The following is a 16,117-nucleotide window of genomic DNA, read 5'->3' on the forward strand; positions in this document are numbered from 1 at the left end:
GAAGATGTCAAGCGTGCATTGATAGGAAGATATTTATAAATATTAAGATAGAGATTTTGAAAGATCATCTTTTTTCATATCGTATGACGTAAAAGCCACTAAAGTAGTTATAGTAGTCATATACATGTTTATATTTCTGAAATAATTGAGTTTTCAACCTACCAAGACTTTTCTTGCGTCCACTATTTACCATATGAATGCTCTAAATGCTTTTTTCTAATATCCTGTATATGTAAAATTATGTATTTTTTTATATGATTATTTTTCTATTTAATAAGTGTTTTTATTTAATAAAATTAGGATTTTATTTTTAATTTTGTCATTAACTATTACTTATAGTCTAAACAAGATTATGTAAAGCGACTTTGGTAATTATATACATTAGCGATTTCTCACCGATTTCAATGATCTTGAAATATGTTGTCGGGAGCATGATTCTGAACAACTTTTCCTTATACATGTTACCGCCGCTCGGCCTTAGTTTCCGAGATATTTATAAAAATATTTTATGGTTTTGCAATATTGTCACCATTATGAAATAACTTTTTTGCACCATGTATTCAGTTTTTGACAAAGTAATAATGTTTACCAAAAAGAGTTGTAAAGCGAGATCCTACCGGCGGGGTGGTCGCGGGAGGGGGGGCCGAAGGCCCCCCTTGCACCCTCCGCGTGTGTGTGTGTAATATATATACATTTCTGATATTTTTTAATTTGTATAGAATTTAATACAATTTAATACAATTAAAAAATATCAGAAATGTATGTGTACACACACGCAGGGGGTGCAAGGGGGGCCTTCGGCCCCCCCTCCCGCAACCACCCCGCCGGTAGGATCTCGCTTTACAACTCTTTTTGATAAACATTATTACTTTGTCAAAAACTGAATACATGGTGCAAAAAAGTTATTTCATAATGGTGACAATATTGCAAAACCATAAAATATTTTTATAAATATCTCGGAAACTAAGGCCGAGCGGCGGTAACATGTATAAGGAAAAGTTGTTCAGAATCATGCTCCCGACAACATATTTCAAGGTCATTGAAATCGGTAAGGAATCGCTAATGTATATAATTACCGCGACTTTTAATTTGCAAAGAGAAAAGCATTTGCAATATAATTAATTGATTCAAAATTGAAATTATATCGAAATCGAAGATATAATCGATCGATTGTTAACAATTTATACCATTTCAATGCTGATTCGAAAAAATTGAGAATTTCAATTTTAATTAGTTCGACGTCACTATATATTTCTGACGGGGGAAAGAGGAATTATATTCAAAATTTTAAATTTTGCGTATAACTTACTATTTGTAAATTTTTATTATATTTATTATTGATAATAAAAAAATCACAATCAATTTAGATAATCTCAGACTAATTTACGAAACATATTCAAAAATAATAAGTCGATATTGTACGAAAATCTCATGTATTTTAGCTTTCTACTAGACATTAAAAGAAGTAGAAGTGAAGGGGATTCTATGAGAACGGAATTCTACTCGTATTGCGCGTTCATAATATCAACGAGGAAGATTAGCACATATAAATATTTTTGCAAGTCTATTATTTTTTACCTTGCAAGTATTATTTACCTTGAAGAAATAAGATACGCGAAATAATTACCATTGTTAGACTATATTTCGCCTATAATACCACGCAGAAATAAATTTTAAACATTTCAGTACGAAATTATTACTATATTATACGTAGCTTTTAAAATAGACAAAAAATGAAAAAGATAAAATAAATTGTAACTATGTATATATTATAATTCATACTTTAGTATTTTAATAATATGCAAATCGATAATTTAAATTTATCGAAAATATCTTTATAGAATCTTATCGCAATCCAAGAATAAAACTATAATCTAATCTGGTAGAATTATAACTTTCTTTTAACTAAATTTAATCTATTTTCTATTAGAATTTTGTACAAGTTCATTTTTTGAAAGCTTGAAGAATAAGAATAAAAATTTGAAATTTGTTTCTCTATCAATTTCTTTTTATGTATATATCTGTCAATGTAAAACTATTAAGATTTCCAAGCTATTTCCAAGAGACTTAATCCTGATTAAAATTTAAAATAAAAAATTAACACATGTAGCTCAAATTTTCGCTAAACGATATTGAAAAGACGCAGTTAAAAAAGCATGCAAGAAATATTTAACAATAATGCTAAATCTTAGCGATTTAATGAGCTTATTTATTTTCGTTTCTTCTTTGACGTCTCTTTCGGAAGGAGACAAAAGGTAAATAATTATCGAAGAAAAAAATTTCGCCAGTGAATAGAAAACGTATGTATGAGTCACGTGTCCAGTCACATGTATATTTTATGTGTATGCATGTGCGTCGAGAACGGTATGTAAATAAATATTTAATAGCTTTCCACTTTCCGTTATACACGCTATTCCATCTCGGCGTGGCTTTCGTTAAAAGCGCATGTTGAGGAATAGTAAAAGCAGGCCGGAAGAAGAAATTCCTTGAATACATTCCTTCTTCGATGACGCGAGTTACACAAGTTTCTTCGACTTTCATTATCGATAAAAAAATCTCTGTAATAAATCTCACGATTCATGTAATCTTGACATTCTATTCATGTTTAATGTAAACCGTTTAATCTTATCGTCTAAAATACAAAAAAAAAAAAAAATATTTAGTAAATATTATATTTAATTTTTTTTACATTTCTTTTTTACTCCTAATTCTTTTTATATTACTTTTATTATAACTTCATGTTATAAGAAAGATTTGTATATGTTATATTCAAGATTATGTCAAATAACGCGAAATTATATACACATCTTTTTATAAACTATTTGTATGTCGTGAATAATAATATAAATCTTTTTTTTAGTATATTCTTGTTTATATAATTATTAATATAATCTATGCAAGAGGAGATAATTTTTTCCGATAAAAGAATCGAGTAACAAAAGTAAATATCAAGTGACAGAAATTATACTCGCAGACTATATCTTTTACTACGTATTTTTTACTTACTATACATAAAGTTGCTTTGCTGATGAAAAGACGCCGAGTTCATCAATCTATTGGACCTTGCACCATGACACACATGTGTTTGATAGTTACGAAATACTTACGATTACTATCTTTATCTTGTATCAGCGAGTGTCTTCTTCGCGTCTATTCATAGGATGAACGGCTCATAATTCTAACAAAAAAACTCTTGTCTTGCCATGAAGATCGATTGTCGATTGAATTCATGAAATTCAGAAGGGGAAGACTCGCGGGAGATCGAAATCACCTGGTGTTTTTTTTTTATTATAGTTTTATATATAATTTATTGGATACATATTCTCTCTAAAGTGTTCGTCGCGATACAATAGTGAGTCGTTATTACATCTACAATTAGCGGCGGCAGCTTTCGTTTTCGTCTGGCACGGCAAAATATATAATTTGTTTTGTTTATCTATTTTCTCGCCAGCCCTTCTCTTTTCCTCTCATCGTTCCCCCACCCTCTCTTTCTCTCTTTCCGTCTTTTATTCCCGGAACTAATGTAATCACATCGATTATCGCGTACAAAGTAGTCACTTTACAATAACCCTAAGAGTAACCGTATTACAAGCATCGTTCATTAAGAAATACGTGTAATTAATAATGTCGCTTGACCATCTGGTTTTCGATTATGGCCCTATAAGTAACGTCCTTTATCCGACTCGTCTTGATTGTAAAAGCAATCAGGAATTTCGCGCGATAATTAAGTACAATCGACTATCCCGATTCGTGCAAAAACACGCAAAGCAATTCCAAGAACGCTCCAGGAAATTCCGCATCATTGATAAGAATTTATCTGATATTTATTTATTTAATAAAAATTTTGATAAGACATTAAATGAAAAATTTAATTAAACTTCGTCAATTAACATCGATATTTCATGAAATTAATTATATTGAGATTTTATAGAACCGAAACAGCGTCAATTATCGCAATTAATTAACATCGACGTTCAACATTACTATTATGTTCTGCATCATCAGTATTATGCTGATACGAAATTTAGAATTCGAAAATGTCAATATCTTTTTGTTAAAAATACACTTGATACAGGATTCGTAAATTTTTTTAACAAATCATATTTAATTTTCAATTCCTGGATTTGTGCAGGATCTGTTCCTTGGATCTTTGCTTTTTCGTGTTTTTCGCTCGGATCTTTGTATTCCTATTTGCGTTATAAACGCATCTCCGCTCGCTTTTTCTTACTTTCAATTACTCGACACGTATACCAACGAGAGATTAATTAGCCACATCCTCGGCAAACGCTCGAGCCGGCGAGCCTATTTAGAAAAATGCGTAGAAAATAGGAATGTAGCGCACGCGCGCGCGTTTTTCATCCCCGAGAGATGAAGAAAAGTCTAGTGCGATAAAATAAAATGACGATATCGAATAGAAATTAATTGAGATGATAATCGACAATTTTTACTGGCCGTACTGATCGTTTCTTCGAGATCTGTTCTCTCTAGTCGCCTCTTCTCCGTATTTAACGTAAGATGAATACATTTCGAAGAGACGGAAGTCTTTAGGAAGAGTATAATTAAAAAGGAACAAATCTCTTTTCCATGAGATCGAACAATGGAATAAATTATGACATCAATAAGCGAATTCGCCAGATAGTATCTAACAACATCTGGCCACTAGAAACGAAATCGGGTGCGTTTGAAATACCCACCGGAGGGGTTAAATGCGAGCACGTGATCCCTTGAACCCTTCAAACGCATCTAGGGGGAATCTTCCCGTGAAGAACACCTCGCGGTAACTGAAGAGACCGCTCGCTACAATGTTAGAAAATTGCTCTCATTCCCTCGCTCGTCTTGGCACAGAAGTAACTTAATTTGTAGCTTAGCCCCTAAACATATCAATTTGAACAGATTCCAGACGGTGCGCGCTTCCGATTCCAATGTAAACGTCAATTGTGTAAACGCCATCAACGACGCCAATAATTTGATTACTATTATTTCTCAGTACTACTTTGTCGGAGTAAGAGAAACCTCAAAGAAGCGTCATAACTTTAATTCATATTTGTGTAACTTCTAATATTGTAAATTCGGTAAAGTAAATAAATACTTTTAAGAAAAAATTATACGAAAATATTTCTCGAAAAAGAAAATTACAATTTTGCTGCGATTTAATAATAGTTTTCGCTTCGTGTATCATACAGAACAATACATCATACAGTACAATTATACTGAAATCACTGTTCCGCAAGTGACTCGGCGCTCGGCTTCTAATGAAGATCCCAGAATTAATTTTACGCCGTAACGATCTTTAAACACGGTAAAAAAACCGAATCCCGAGTGACTTTGATCTAAATATAGGAAGAAGGAGGAAGCGCACCGTCTCGAATCGCAGTATTCATAACACACCTAGATTTACTATATTTATACAATGATCCGTTCTTATCATATATAATCGATCCGTCGCGCGTCTATTGCGACGTTTTACGCGTACATATACATGAATTAGACTTACACTTACTCTTTCTCTCTCACTTGAGATTTATACATAAATATATATATATATTTATATATATAATATATGGCCGCTGCTTTGTGCGATATCATGTTCAGCCTCCCTCTGCAACATGATTATGCTAGTCACGTGAATATCACTCTTCCTCCCTACTATTTTACTGCCACGCTACCTAAAATTGAGAGTTGAACGAGCCAAAAATGCGAGAACCGAGAAATAACGTAAGTATAATAATATAATTTTGTATAACGTTATAAAAATTCGATACTTTTTTATTTCAATGATTTTTTTAGAAAGCTAATTTTCCTAATCTCTCTACTCGAAATTGTATAATTTACATTATAAATTTTTGCTTAACCAATATTTAAGCATAACCGCCATAATTTTTCACAATTTTTTAACCACGCAAGTTTCAATACACACATTTCTCTTTTAAATTAAAATCCTATTAAAGATTATTTGAAATTAATTCAAAAATGTTATCTGTGTGTGAATGTTACTTGTTACTTGTTACTGATTCGTAGAAACTTTTAAATTTGTGCTGACACTTGAAAACTATCATTGCTTCAATATTCTAAAAAGAAAGGAAAGTGTAACAGAATAAAAATACAATAAAATCTAAAACACTATTTGATTCAATATTACAAGTTAAATTAAATTATAATTTTACCACGATTATTTTGATAAATAGCAAATAGACGAATCATCCAAAATCATAAATTTTAATATCATCACAATAATTGAAATTAGTAGTTAATATGTAAAAATCAGGGCGATTGATTTCATCATTGGAAGAAACAAATCCATAATGTTCTCATCTCTATTTCAGGACGCGAGACGATTGCTTTCATTCTAGCTAGGATATTGATATGATGAGTTAGAAACTCTCTATCCAATTGTATATGTACGTTAACGCACAACAATGTAATCGCGATCAGCGGAGGACGGCGAACATGACATTTCTCGTGTTACGCAGAAAGATACATAGGTTTAAATGGCTAACGAGCTAACTCGCGTCGAGGAAAGTACGAAAGTTACGTTCTCCAAAAAATTACGTCTACATGGATTCTTTTTCTTTTGTACACAGTTGTTGTTGTTGTAAGCAAATGATGGTCGCGAATGAGCGTGAAAGGACGACTATGCGTCCCTTTTGTTCTCTTCCCTTCAAACACACACATACTACACACATACACACACATTCTCTTTTTATTTTCCTCTTGAATGCTAGTAGGAAGCGCGAAAAAGCATAGGCAGACACACCTTTTCGTCGTGGAGAACGTTCTTTCCCTCTCTCTCTTTCTCTCTGTCCGTCTGTAGATTTGCACGAAGCATATATTGCGAACAATAAAATGAAACAGACATCTCGCCGATGCAGAGCATTCGCGTAATCTAGACAGCACTTCACGATCTCCCTCAACGATGATATCTCTTCTGAATATTAATAATGGCGCAGCTAATCGGCAATCAGTCAAATTTGCATTCAGGACTCTTGGATCGGCGACTCTATGTATGAACGGAAACTAGGCATCGCGGGTCTTCGAGTTCCACAGATCGATGTATCATATAAGAATTTGCTTCAGCCATCCTTTTTGAATTATTGCAATTTTTCTTAGGTAAACTTCTGTTTCAATATCTCTCGGCAGTGAAGACGCTTGTTTCATGTGTCCTTGACTCTGTAGACTTTTAGTTTCATTCTTTCTCGATTCCGCAGGATCTTGATCACAAAATTCCAAGGAGATCTTTGTAAACCGGGAACCATTCTTCGTCTTCGCGAACTCTGATTTTCAAATCCGCAGATCTTCAGACATATCTAGAATAGCCAAGCATGGATCCATGGTTGCAAATTGAGTTTTACAAAATTCAGCAGCTCTTCTTCCGATTTTAGCATTTGTGAAACATGTGATGAAATCGCCAGATTTTCGCGTAATCACCGATCCTTATATGTATCGCGCGCGAATCAAGTTTATCGCTGACTGGCTCTATCTAACTCGTCATCAGTTAAAGCGATGCCGGAAGTACGACAATCGTGCCGGGTCGTTCCTGCCCATTCTCTCTCTCTCTCTCATTTATAGATCGATTAGAAGAGGCCCTTCTTCTTGCTCTTCTTATCTTTACCGTCGACAGCCCTGAAAGGAGAATTTCCATATCAAGCACCCGAACTATTGCTTGCGTCGCTAAAAATGAGAGGATCCGAGAATCATCGAACGCTTATATCCGAGTTGCACACGGTTGCATATACATAAATTATACCGGGTGTTTGACGACGAAAAGACGAGGAAGAACAGGAATGATTCTGATGAAGTGCAGAGCTGATCTCTTAAAACTTTCGTCTTCTCATCTCGATCATTTTCGTTTGCGATATCAAAGAGTTACTCGACAGGATTATGAAAATTAACAGTAACTTAAGTCATAATAATTCTAATGAAAATACGTGTAAAATGCATATACAATTATAGAATAAATACATACTTGACTACTCGATGTCTCTTGTAGTCATCGAGAAGAAACCTACGACTCTTTTTTATTAGTATATAAATACATAAGCTCTATTTTTCAGGGGAACACAGTCTGGACAAGAGTCTATAATGTATCTGTTATGCAAAAAATAATCTTTTTGCGAGTACAAAATCTATCCATGCGAAAATCATGCTTCGAACCCATCCATTGCACACGCGACCAAAGAGCAACATGCTAATCACATGTGTGTTCCAATATTATGCGCTAAGAAATCATTTTCACAATCTTCCTATTATGTACGTCAGCAGTGGATAGAGTATTCACTTTATTTCGCACATGTAAAATAATTTGAACTTAACGACATTTATGCAAAATTATAGATACATATGCGTATCGACAACGTAGCAAATCGGCGTTTTAAAGAAGACACTTTGTTAACGCGAAAAAAAATAGGAAAAGAAGAAACTAAAATGTATAATTATCAGATCTATTTGATAACGTTTACACACGCGATTATTCATATTAATTTAAAAATTTAATTCATATTAGTTTAAAAATTTAATTTGATTCTCTAAAGAATTCTAGAAAAATTTCCAAGGTCTCGTTAAATAAAGCTAACGATTAGAATTAAAATGAAAAGCAGCTCCAAAGTGACAATATGCGACGACGAAACAGCGTAAACATTATATGTAACAAATAATAAAAAAGCGACGAGGCAAAACTGTGTTCATCTTCCGAGGGATTAATGACATATTTAATTTTCTCTTCTCCCACGACACAATCACACTTTTCCCCTCGTCGCGAGCGCCTCGAACACGAAGATAAGCTACATAAAAATCGCAATGAAGACGGTTAGTAATTGTTTTAGGTAAGCATTGCGTTTATTTGCGAAAAAAAGGATTATCAATCATGAAATTAACAATGTATAATCTCTGCTTGTGAGTAATTATTAGTAATAGGCGGTTATATATCCTCTACCAAGCTGTCTCTATTCTCTTCCTTCGTTTCGATCCCCCCGTAAAATTCGAGGGAATCTCTCATCGGAATGAAACGGCGAATCGTGTAAGCAATTTGACCATGACTCGAGTGTACTTTTGATTCGATCAGTTTATCATTGTGCGAACAAAGTGGAACAAAAAGAAACGAATGCGCGAGTCGAACTGGGATAAGATCGATCGACAGCTTGCTCAGAGTCTTACAAACTGGCTTGATTTTGCTGATCGCGCCCAACTTGTGTATGCAAGGTGGCCATATTCGTATATCAAATCGACCCTTTACCGCACAAGACTATTACTTAATCAGGCATTTAATTCGTCGAGCGATAGAAACAAACTTGTCTCGTGAATTTTCCTCAACGAAAACATGCGTATAATTAAAAAAAAAAAAGAGGAACTTTCTTTATAACTCTCCTGTCATTATAGTATCTTTCGCAACAAGACAAGTCAACTTGTCTCCGCTATTTTGCGAAATAATCGGTGGGATAAAATAAGAAGTAGCACACAAAAATACGTTCAGATTTGCCCGACAGAGAACGATAAAGCCACGCTTTCGCCAACACCAACGCACTAAAAACGTTCAGACGAGAACTTTAGATCAATACGAATACGTAAATATAGCCGGAAATGAATGTAACTAGTGGCAATCATAGACATTACAGTGTATCACTGGAAGGGAGCGGGGGTAAATTACTGCACGCGATGCGGTAAAGGATCGAAGTGCGTGTAAAAGTATGTATGTCAACGTGTGTAAATTGTATGCCCTGGGCGAGTGTACAAAAAACGACGCCGAGAATAATTCTTCTTTTTTTTTTTGCGCCCCTGTTTTTTACATGTAATCTAAAAGTTTATCAAAGTCCGTGCCAAAAATACATTGCAAAATGTACATATCGCTAAATATATACGCTTAGTATAGTTCGTCGTCGTCCTACCTCTCTACGGATGTCGTCGACTGTAATTTACCGTAACGCGAGATTCCACGTTTGTTTTGTACCTAACGGACGCGTTACGGCCAAAGAAAATGCACGATAATCGCGATAATGCAAGGATAAACAGGCGTGCTCCAAGAATCGCGCTCGGGATGTATAATTTTGCCGCGAGGAGACGCGTAATTTGCGAAATGAATTTGCGTCTCGTTGAGACGGCATGTCTCGGAAAACGGGGGTAATCGACTAGAACGTGAGACAAAATTAAGACCAAATTTATCTCGGACAAGCTTTCTAATTTCGACGTCAATATTCTCCTCGCCTTGTGGGACAATCTCCCTCCTTTAATCGATTCGCTTTTAATAAAACGTCATCCGGACAATCGATTCAATCCTTCTTCGAAGCGAGGATTAATTGCAATTTTCCTGTCAAAAATTGCCTAATTTCTAAATAAAAATTAAAGCGCTACCTCAATCTTGAGCTCAACTCGACGAATGATTAATTAATCAATTATACAACGATATCGAAAATATTCGCAGAAAGCAATCTCAACTTTGTCCGGCATTACACATCTCTTTTCATCGATTCCCGTATTTTCCGTCCTTTTCTTCCTTTGAGTACATGTCGCAATATCTTGACACATGCTCGCTGTCTTAACACAAAGTTATCGTGCGAAAGCGCGATTAGAAACGCGAGAGACGATCGAGTATAAAATAACGAGCAGAGATTTACCGGGTCGCGCGTTTTTTGCGTCGATATCTACGGTGATGCGTGGCTTTATGGGACGCCTCTCGTTAGAAATATACAGTCGCTTTGGATATGTGTCGGACGACGCACGCACACGCGTGCCGAGAGACGAGTAAGTACCGCCTATCACGCATTTGATTCTCGGCTCCAATGCAACATGGACTTAGAGGTTTAGAACTGATCGAGTCTCGAATTTCGTTTTTTTTTTAATCTAAAAATTGATCCGCTAAAATAATTGATTCGGCGGCTCTCTTGCAATTTGTTGCGTAAATTTGTAGTTTTGAAGAGGAAAAACAAAAAAGATAAAATGATGAATAAAACTGCCATAACAGATTGAAGAGCGAGTTATCTTCCAAACTTCTATCGTTGACGAGACAAATGCTCGTTTTATCATTTAAATTTTATCAGAGTAACGTTGTCAAATTAATACCGTTTAGATAAGCAGTACTTACTTTCCTCTCAGGTGTGATAAAACTCAATTTCTCAACCCTTATTCGGGCAATCGCGAGGGATCGCATGTGTTTATATATCGCTTTATATTATTTTTGAGACTTGTTTGATCTTCTCTAAACTAGCATTTTGATTGCCTTCGAGACTGGAGTAAAATATTTCGATTTTTATCCTCGTCGAGTGATTTTTTATTACTTACAAAGAAAAGAAAAGTGATTTTGCAAATAACCAAATAAGGGTTGAGCGCGAGGAAAGGAGTCCGCGCGACAGATCCCAAAAGCGAGTCTCGCAAGCGCATTCGAGAGCGGTTCTGGGGGAGATTCGGTCGTTATTAGGGGTGCTCAGGATGCTGTATGACAAGCTGTATCTGTGCGGGGCTGTCTTGAGGTGATTTGAAACTCGTGTGACGACGAAGGAGGCTGCTTATCCCTCGGGAACCCCTCAACGTACCCCCGCCGCCGCCAGATCCCTCGGAGGACATCGATCCCGTCCTAGATCAGGACACCCCGATATGGTATACAAGAAAGACAAACAAACCGGGCTTCTTTCTCTTATTCTTTTTCTTTTCTTTGCAAATCCCGACGCAAGCTCGAATGTAAAAATATCGCGCGCGCGATTTTCAGCATAAAATAAACGCGCGGTTGGATCAACAAGCGTACATTAAATCTGGAAAACCGTCGACGTTCCTTGCACAATGAGCTTCTCATCTCGCTCTTTTTTAATCTGCCGCGAGAAGCGATGCAATGCAACGTCGGCGGTGCATCGTCACGTTGCATTTAACGCTAAATGTGTGTCAAATCTCGAATTCAGGCAGCACAAAAATCTAATGGGTGTCTCTTATAATTCGTTTGTATTTTTGGATTTCAAAATTAATAAATAGAGAGATGCTATAGTATTAAATTTAAAACATTTAATATAAATATTAAATTTAATATATTTAATATAAATAATAAATTTAATATGTTTAATATAAATTTAATGCACATTTTTATAATAATTTTTTTCCAAGTGAAATTAGACAGTCAAACTGATTTAGCGTTAAATGCAAGATGACTATACGTATGGAAGTCACGATATGTACATGTGCGGACAATATATTATCGCGTGGATACGTGAAAATTATAAAATTAATACGAAAATTCGCTTCAATAAGAATCTTAGAAAAATTGAGCCGGTAACCGATTATTATTCTGTTATTGGTGCAAGCTTCGTGAAGTGATCGTGATGTGAAGGATCGTAGATATCAAAGCGTGAATAAAAAATATTATTGCGGTGTGAACGACGAATTATTGAAAATTGCAAACATTAAAATATCCAAACACGAATTAGCGACTAAGGAACACTACAGCGAGAGCGAGGTCCGCGTATGTACAGTGCACACTTACTATCGTATTCTTCTTTCGTTATCATATATGTGAATCTTTTTCTCTAAAAATTTCTTGTACTACAAATTTTACGGTTCATCTTAATTAACAAATTCTGAAGGAAATTAAAGTTCCTTTAAGTCCACTTAAAGACACATTTAAAGCGAGGTATCACCGCTATTTTAATTCATCCAATTTTATATCAGACAATCTTGAGAGACAACTTGTGTTTCCATGATGTAAACATTTCGTCCACTCGAATCTATATTTTATAAATGCTCTCATACAGCCCGAAGAAGATACGATAGTGACGGAATACAGTGTACAAGGAAGCTATCAAGCTGATTCTAATTGCGTCGAGTGCTTTCCGCGCTGAATATACAAACAACTCCAAAAACCAAATACTAAATCACCAGCGCTAAGCTTCGAAAGCGATATACAACTATTTCGTTAATACTCGTTCGTGTTAGAATTTAGCTCTCGCTAGAAATAAAGGAGAAAGATATGAAGCTGAATAAAAATATTTGCCTTGAGAAAAAAAAGAGAAAAAAAATCGTGCGAAAAACAACGAGATGTATCCTCTTTGAGACACAACGGAAAAATAAAACGTGTGAGAGTGCAACAATGTAAAGACAACGATCAAACGCAATATCTCTCGGTTCCTTTCTCTTCCTCGTTCGTCAATAAAGACTACTTACTCTTTCGAATTCGCCTCTAAACTGCGTCTACGAAGTTCTTCAATACTGTGACCGGTCTGTTGCTCCCAGGCGGTTTTTTCCGCCTCGAACGCCCGTCTCTTCTCCTCCAGCTCTCGCACTTGCTGCTCCAATGAACGTCGCATTTGCTCGTGCCTTCTCTGTAACTGTTTGCAGATTTTTCCATAAGTATCTCGACTTATTGGATTTCTTTACGTTTCGTTTTTAATATGCCATGAGATAAAAATTACAAAAAAATTCACCCCGATCGAAATAATTTCAGGAATAATGAGTGAGAAATTGCAGTACACACGAACTATCTTTTCCATCTATCCTAAATCTTTTTCTTCTTTTCGATAAAATAATATACACTTAGCAAAACAGTTTAAATTTCAAAAAATCTTCGACTTACGATTACGACATAACGTCATTATGATTTTACACTTACATCCGCTTCGGAGTCTTTCAGCTTCTGCTTCTTCTCGCGCACTTTCATCTCAAAGACTTGCTCCATCTCCGTTTCCATCTTCTTCATCTTATTATCATGTTCACGCTTCTCCTCTTCCAGCTGTGCCAACGGATTCCTACAAAGATTCGAGCAGATCCAAACTATAGTGTACATGTTATTGAGTCAATAAGAAATCGTATCATCGGGAATACAAATACGAGGGACGCGTGTGACATTTAGGTGCCTTCGAAACTTATCTAATTGTTAATTAGCGCACTACTACACATTTATAAAATTAGCTCTTCGCAGCAAGACTTCTAAGACTTGATTTGCTTCAAAGTTTCGAGAAGTTATTAAAAAAAGATAATAATTATGATACGTTCAATTGAAACACTTAAGGTTGTTGTTCCATAAAAATCTCAAGTGGACATATCTAATATCTAATTTAGCTACTTCAATCATTATATGTTAAGTATTGAAATAGTATAGATAAAATCAATAGTTTAAAGATTACTAAATATATTAGTATGATATTGAGCTAATTTTTCCGGATTGTTACGAGCAATTACTATACAGAATGCGCTGCAAAGAGGTAACAATATAAAATACTACATAAACATTCTTAACTGATATGACATCATCGTGGAAGAGTCGACGAATATTCCGGAAAAAATGTACAAATATCTTTAATCTTATTTTGAATCATGAGAAATGATTAAAAAATAGCAGAGAAATTTCTCCTGATAAAAATAAAATGGAATAGATAATTCATCGCCGATAAGTTCCTACGAGAGCACAATCAGTTAAGGGATAAATATTGTGGAGCCCGAATTTGCATCGATGTTACGTAAATTACAACTCGATAATTGGTTTTCCTCGTTATTAAATCCGATTGTTATCGTGGCAATTAGAATATTGCTCTAAATCCGTGAGAAACGATTACATTCCGGAAATTGCCAACTTTATGCAACATACATGTCACGTACATGCATACTATTGGTGTAGCGAGAATGCTTTTATTTGTAATACTTTTATCACATCTAGTTACGTTTAGTGTAAATAATACAAAAATATAAATGATAGAGAGTAATACTTTTATCACATCTAGTTACGTTTAGTGTAAATAATACAAAAATATAAATGATGTGAAAATATTTTTATTTTTAATGCAAATATTTTTATTTTTTTAAACCAATTTCCGCTATACTGACTTTTCTCGCATTTTATTTCTTATTTTATTTCTTACTTTACTTCTTATTTATGTGCGACACAAATCAGGGCTCTTATTTAAAAGATTGAAGTGAAATCTATAAAGCCATAACAGATATTATGAAAATTGTAACTATATATACGATTTCTTTCTAAGTGAACTATTATTACATCGTTGCTAAATATATTAATGCAAAAGTAAAAGTAAATATAAAGACGGCAAGCAGATCTAAATCGTGTTATACATTCAATGTGGAAATCTAATTTACCAGTTGTTTTCTCTCTAAAGAACCTACAATAATTTGCTGGTTATTTCTTTAGAGGACTCACTACGTTGGATGAAGCATTTAATGTTTATCAATCTTATCATATATTTTATCAACCTTATAATATAAAATTAAATAAGAACATGCATTTAATTTTGTAATTATAAAACGCAAATACAACATTCTCTAATTGAGAGGAAGTGGATGATGTAATTATTTTAAAATAATCAAAATATTTTAAAGAATAATTAAATTAATATACTCTATAATATTCTCATCTTATTATTCAAATTTCCTTTAATATATTTTAATTCAATCGTATACCTTCTTTTAAAAAATCTACGATCAATGATGGATTAAAGATATTTTATTCGAAAGTTTTCTCTAACAACATTCTCAATCTCTCATAATATAATTGTACAGTGAGTCCTCTTGGAGATTTCGAGAATGTCTCGAAACTCGACAAGGCTTGTGCACACAAAACCATAGTATATCCGTTTGAGCCTTATTAAAGGACTTACCACACCATCATGAAACTGTTCATCACTCCTGGAGGGCACAAACTGACCAATAAGAAATTCACCATTAAAATTCGCACGGGCGACACGCTGTCGAGGGGTTAATTGACGCGTCTACCCCTTCCCCCCCGCTTTATCTTCCCTCGGCAGCGTTTTTGTGTCTAGTCTACTACGGATACAGATCTCGCTCGAGATCGAGATATGGCAAGAGACAATTCAAACGCGAGGGGGGATCCATTTCGGGGTCATTTCGATAGTTTGCATGCACAACCTTTCTCTGAATTCTTCAGAACGGAAGTAATGGAAGAAACAGAAACACACACAAGTATGATACAAGCATGTGATTCGGACAGTACACGCAATCGACTCGCAAGCATCGTTATTGGTGTGATACTGAAGCTCGAAATAAACCATCATTTCATCACGCATAACACAGTCGAGTGCTCGCCGAGACACACTGCGTGCTCAAATCAAACTCAACGAAACAATCTTGCTCGAATAGAAAAAGCGAGCGTCGTAATGGCGTGGTTAGTACCTGACTAAAAAAG

General features: G+C 34.8%; 1 protein-coding gene across 8 annotated transcripts in view; it reads right to left on the reverse strand.

The window, feature by feature from the left end:
- Window positions 1–3,267: 3,267 nt before the first annotated feature.
- Window positions 3,268–16,117, reverse strand: part of Pnut (septin 7-like protein pnut) — a 45,278-nt gene continuing 32,428 nt past the window's right edge. For 5 of the 8 annotated variants that reach the window (XM_083092473.1, XM_083092475.1, XM_083092469.1 and 2 more), the window contains 4 exons: window positions 15,573–15,614; window positions 13,577–13,712; window positions 13,132–13,295; window positions 8,811–11,560 (listed from right to left, as the gene is read on the reverse strand). In XM_083092473.1, the coding sequence (XP_082948599.1) occupies window positions 11,401–11,560; window positions 13,132–13,295; window positions 13,577–13,712; window positions 15,573–15,614 (502 nt within the window). In that variant the 3' untranslated portion in view covers window positions 8,811–11,400. Of the gene's footprint in view, window positions 7,621–8,810; window positions 11,561–13,131; window positions 13,296–13,576; window positions 13,713–15,572; window positions 15,615–16,117 lie in introns of those variants that run through there. The other 3 variants (XM_083092471.1, XM_083092472.1, XM_083092470.1) reach the window with 3 other exon arrangements.

This window comes from Camponotus vicinus, unplaced genomic scaffold, assembly GCF_025532165.1.
Source record: "Camponotus vicinus isolate PSW18456_S1 unplaced genomic scaffold, iyCamVici1.0 SCAF_2, whole genome shotgun sequence".
Classification (NCBI taxonomy): domain Eukaryota; kingdom Metazoa; phylum Arthropoda; class Insecta; order Hymenoptera; family Formicidae; genus Camponotus; species Camponotus vicinus.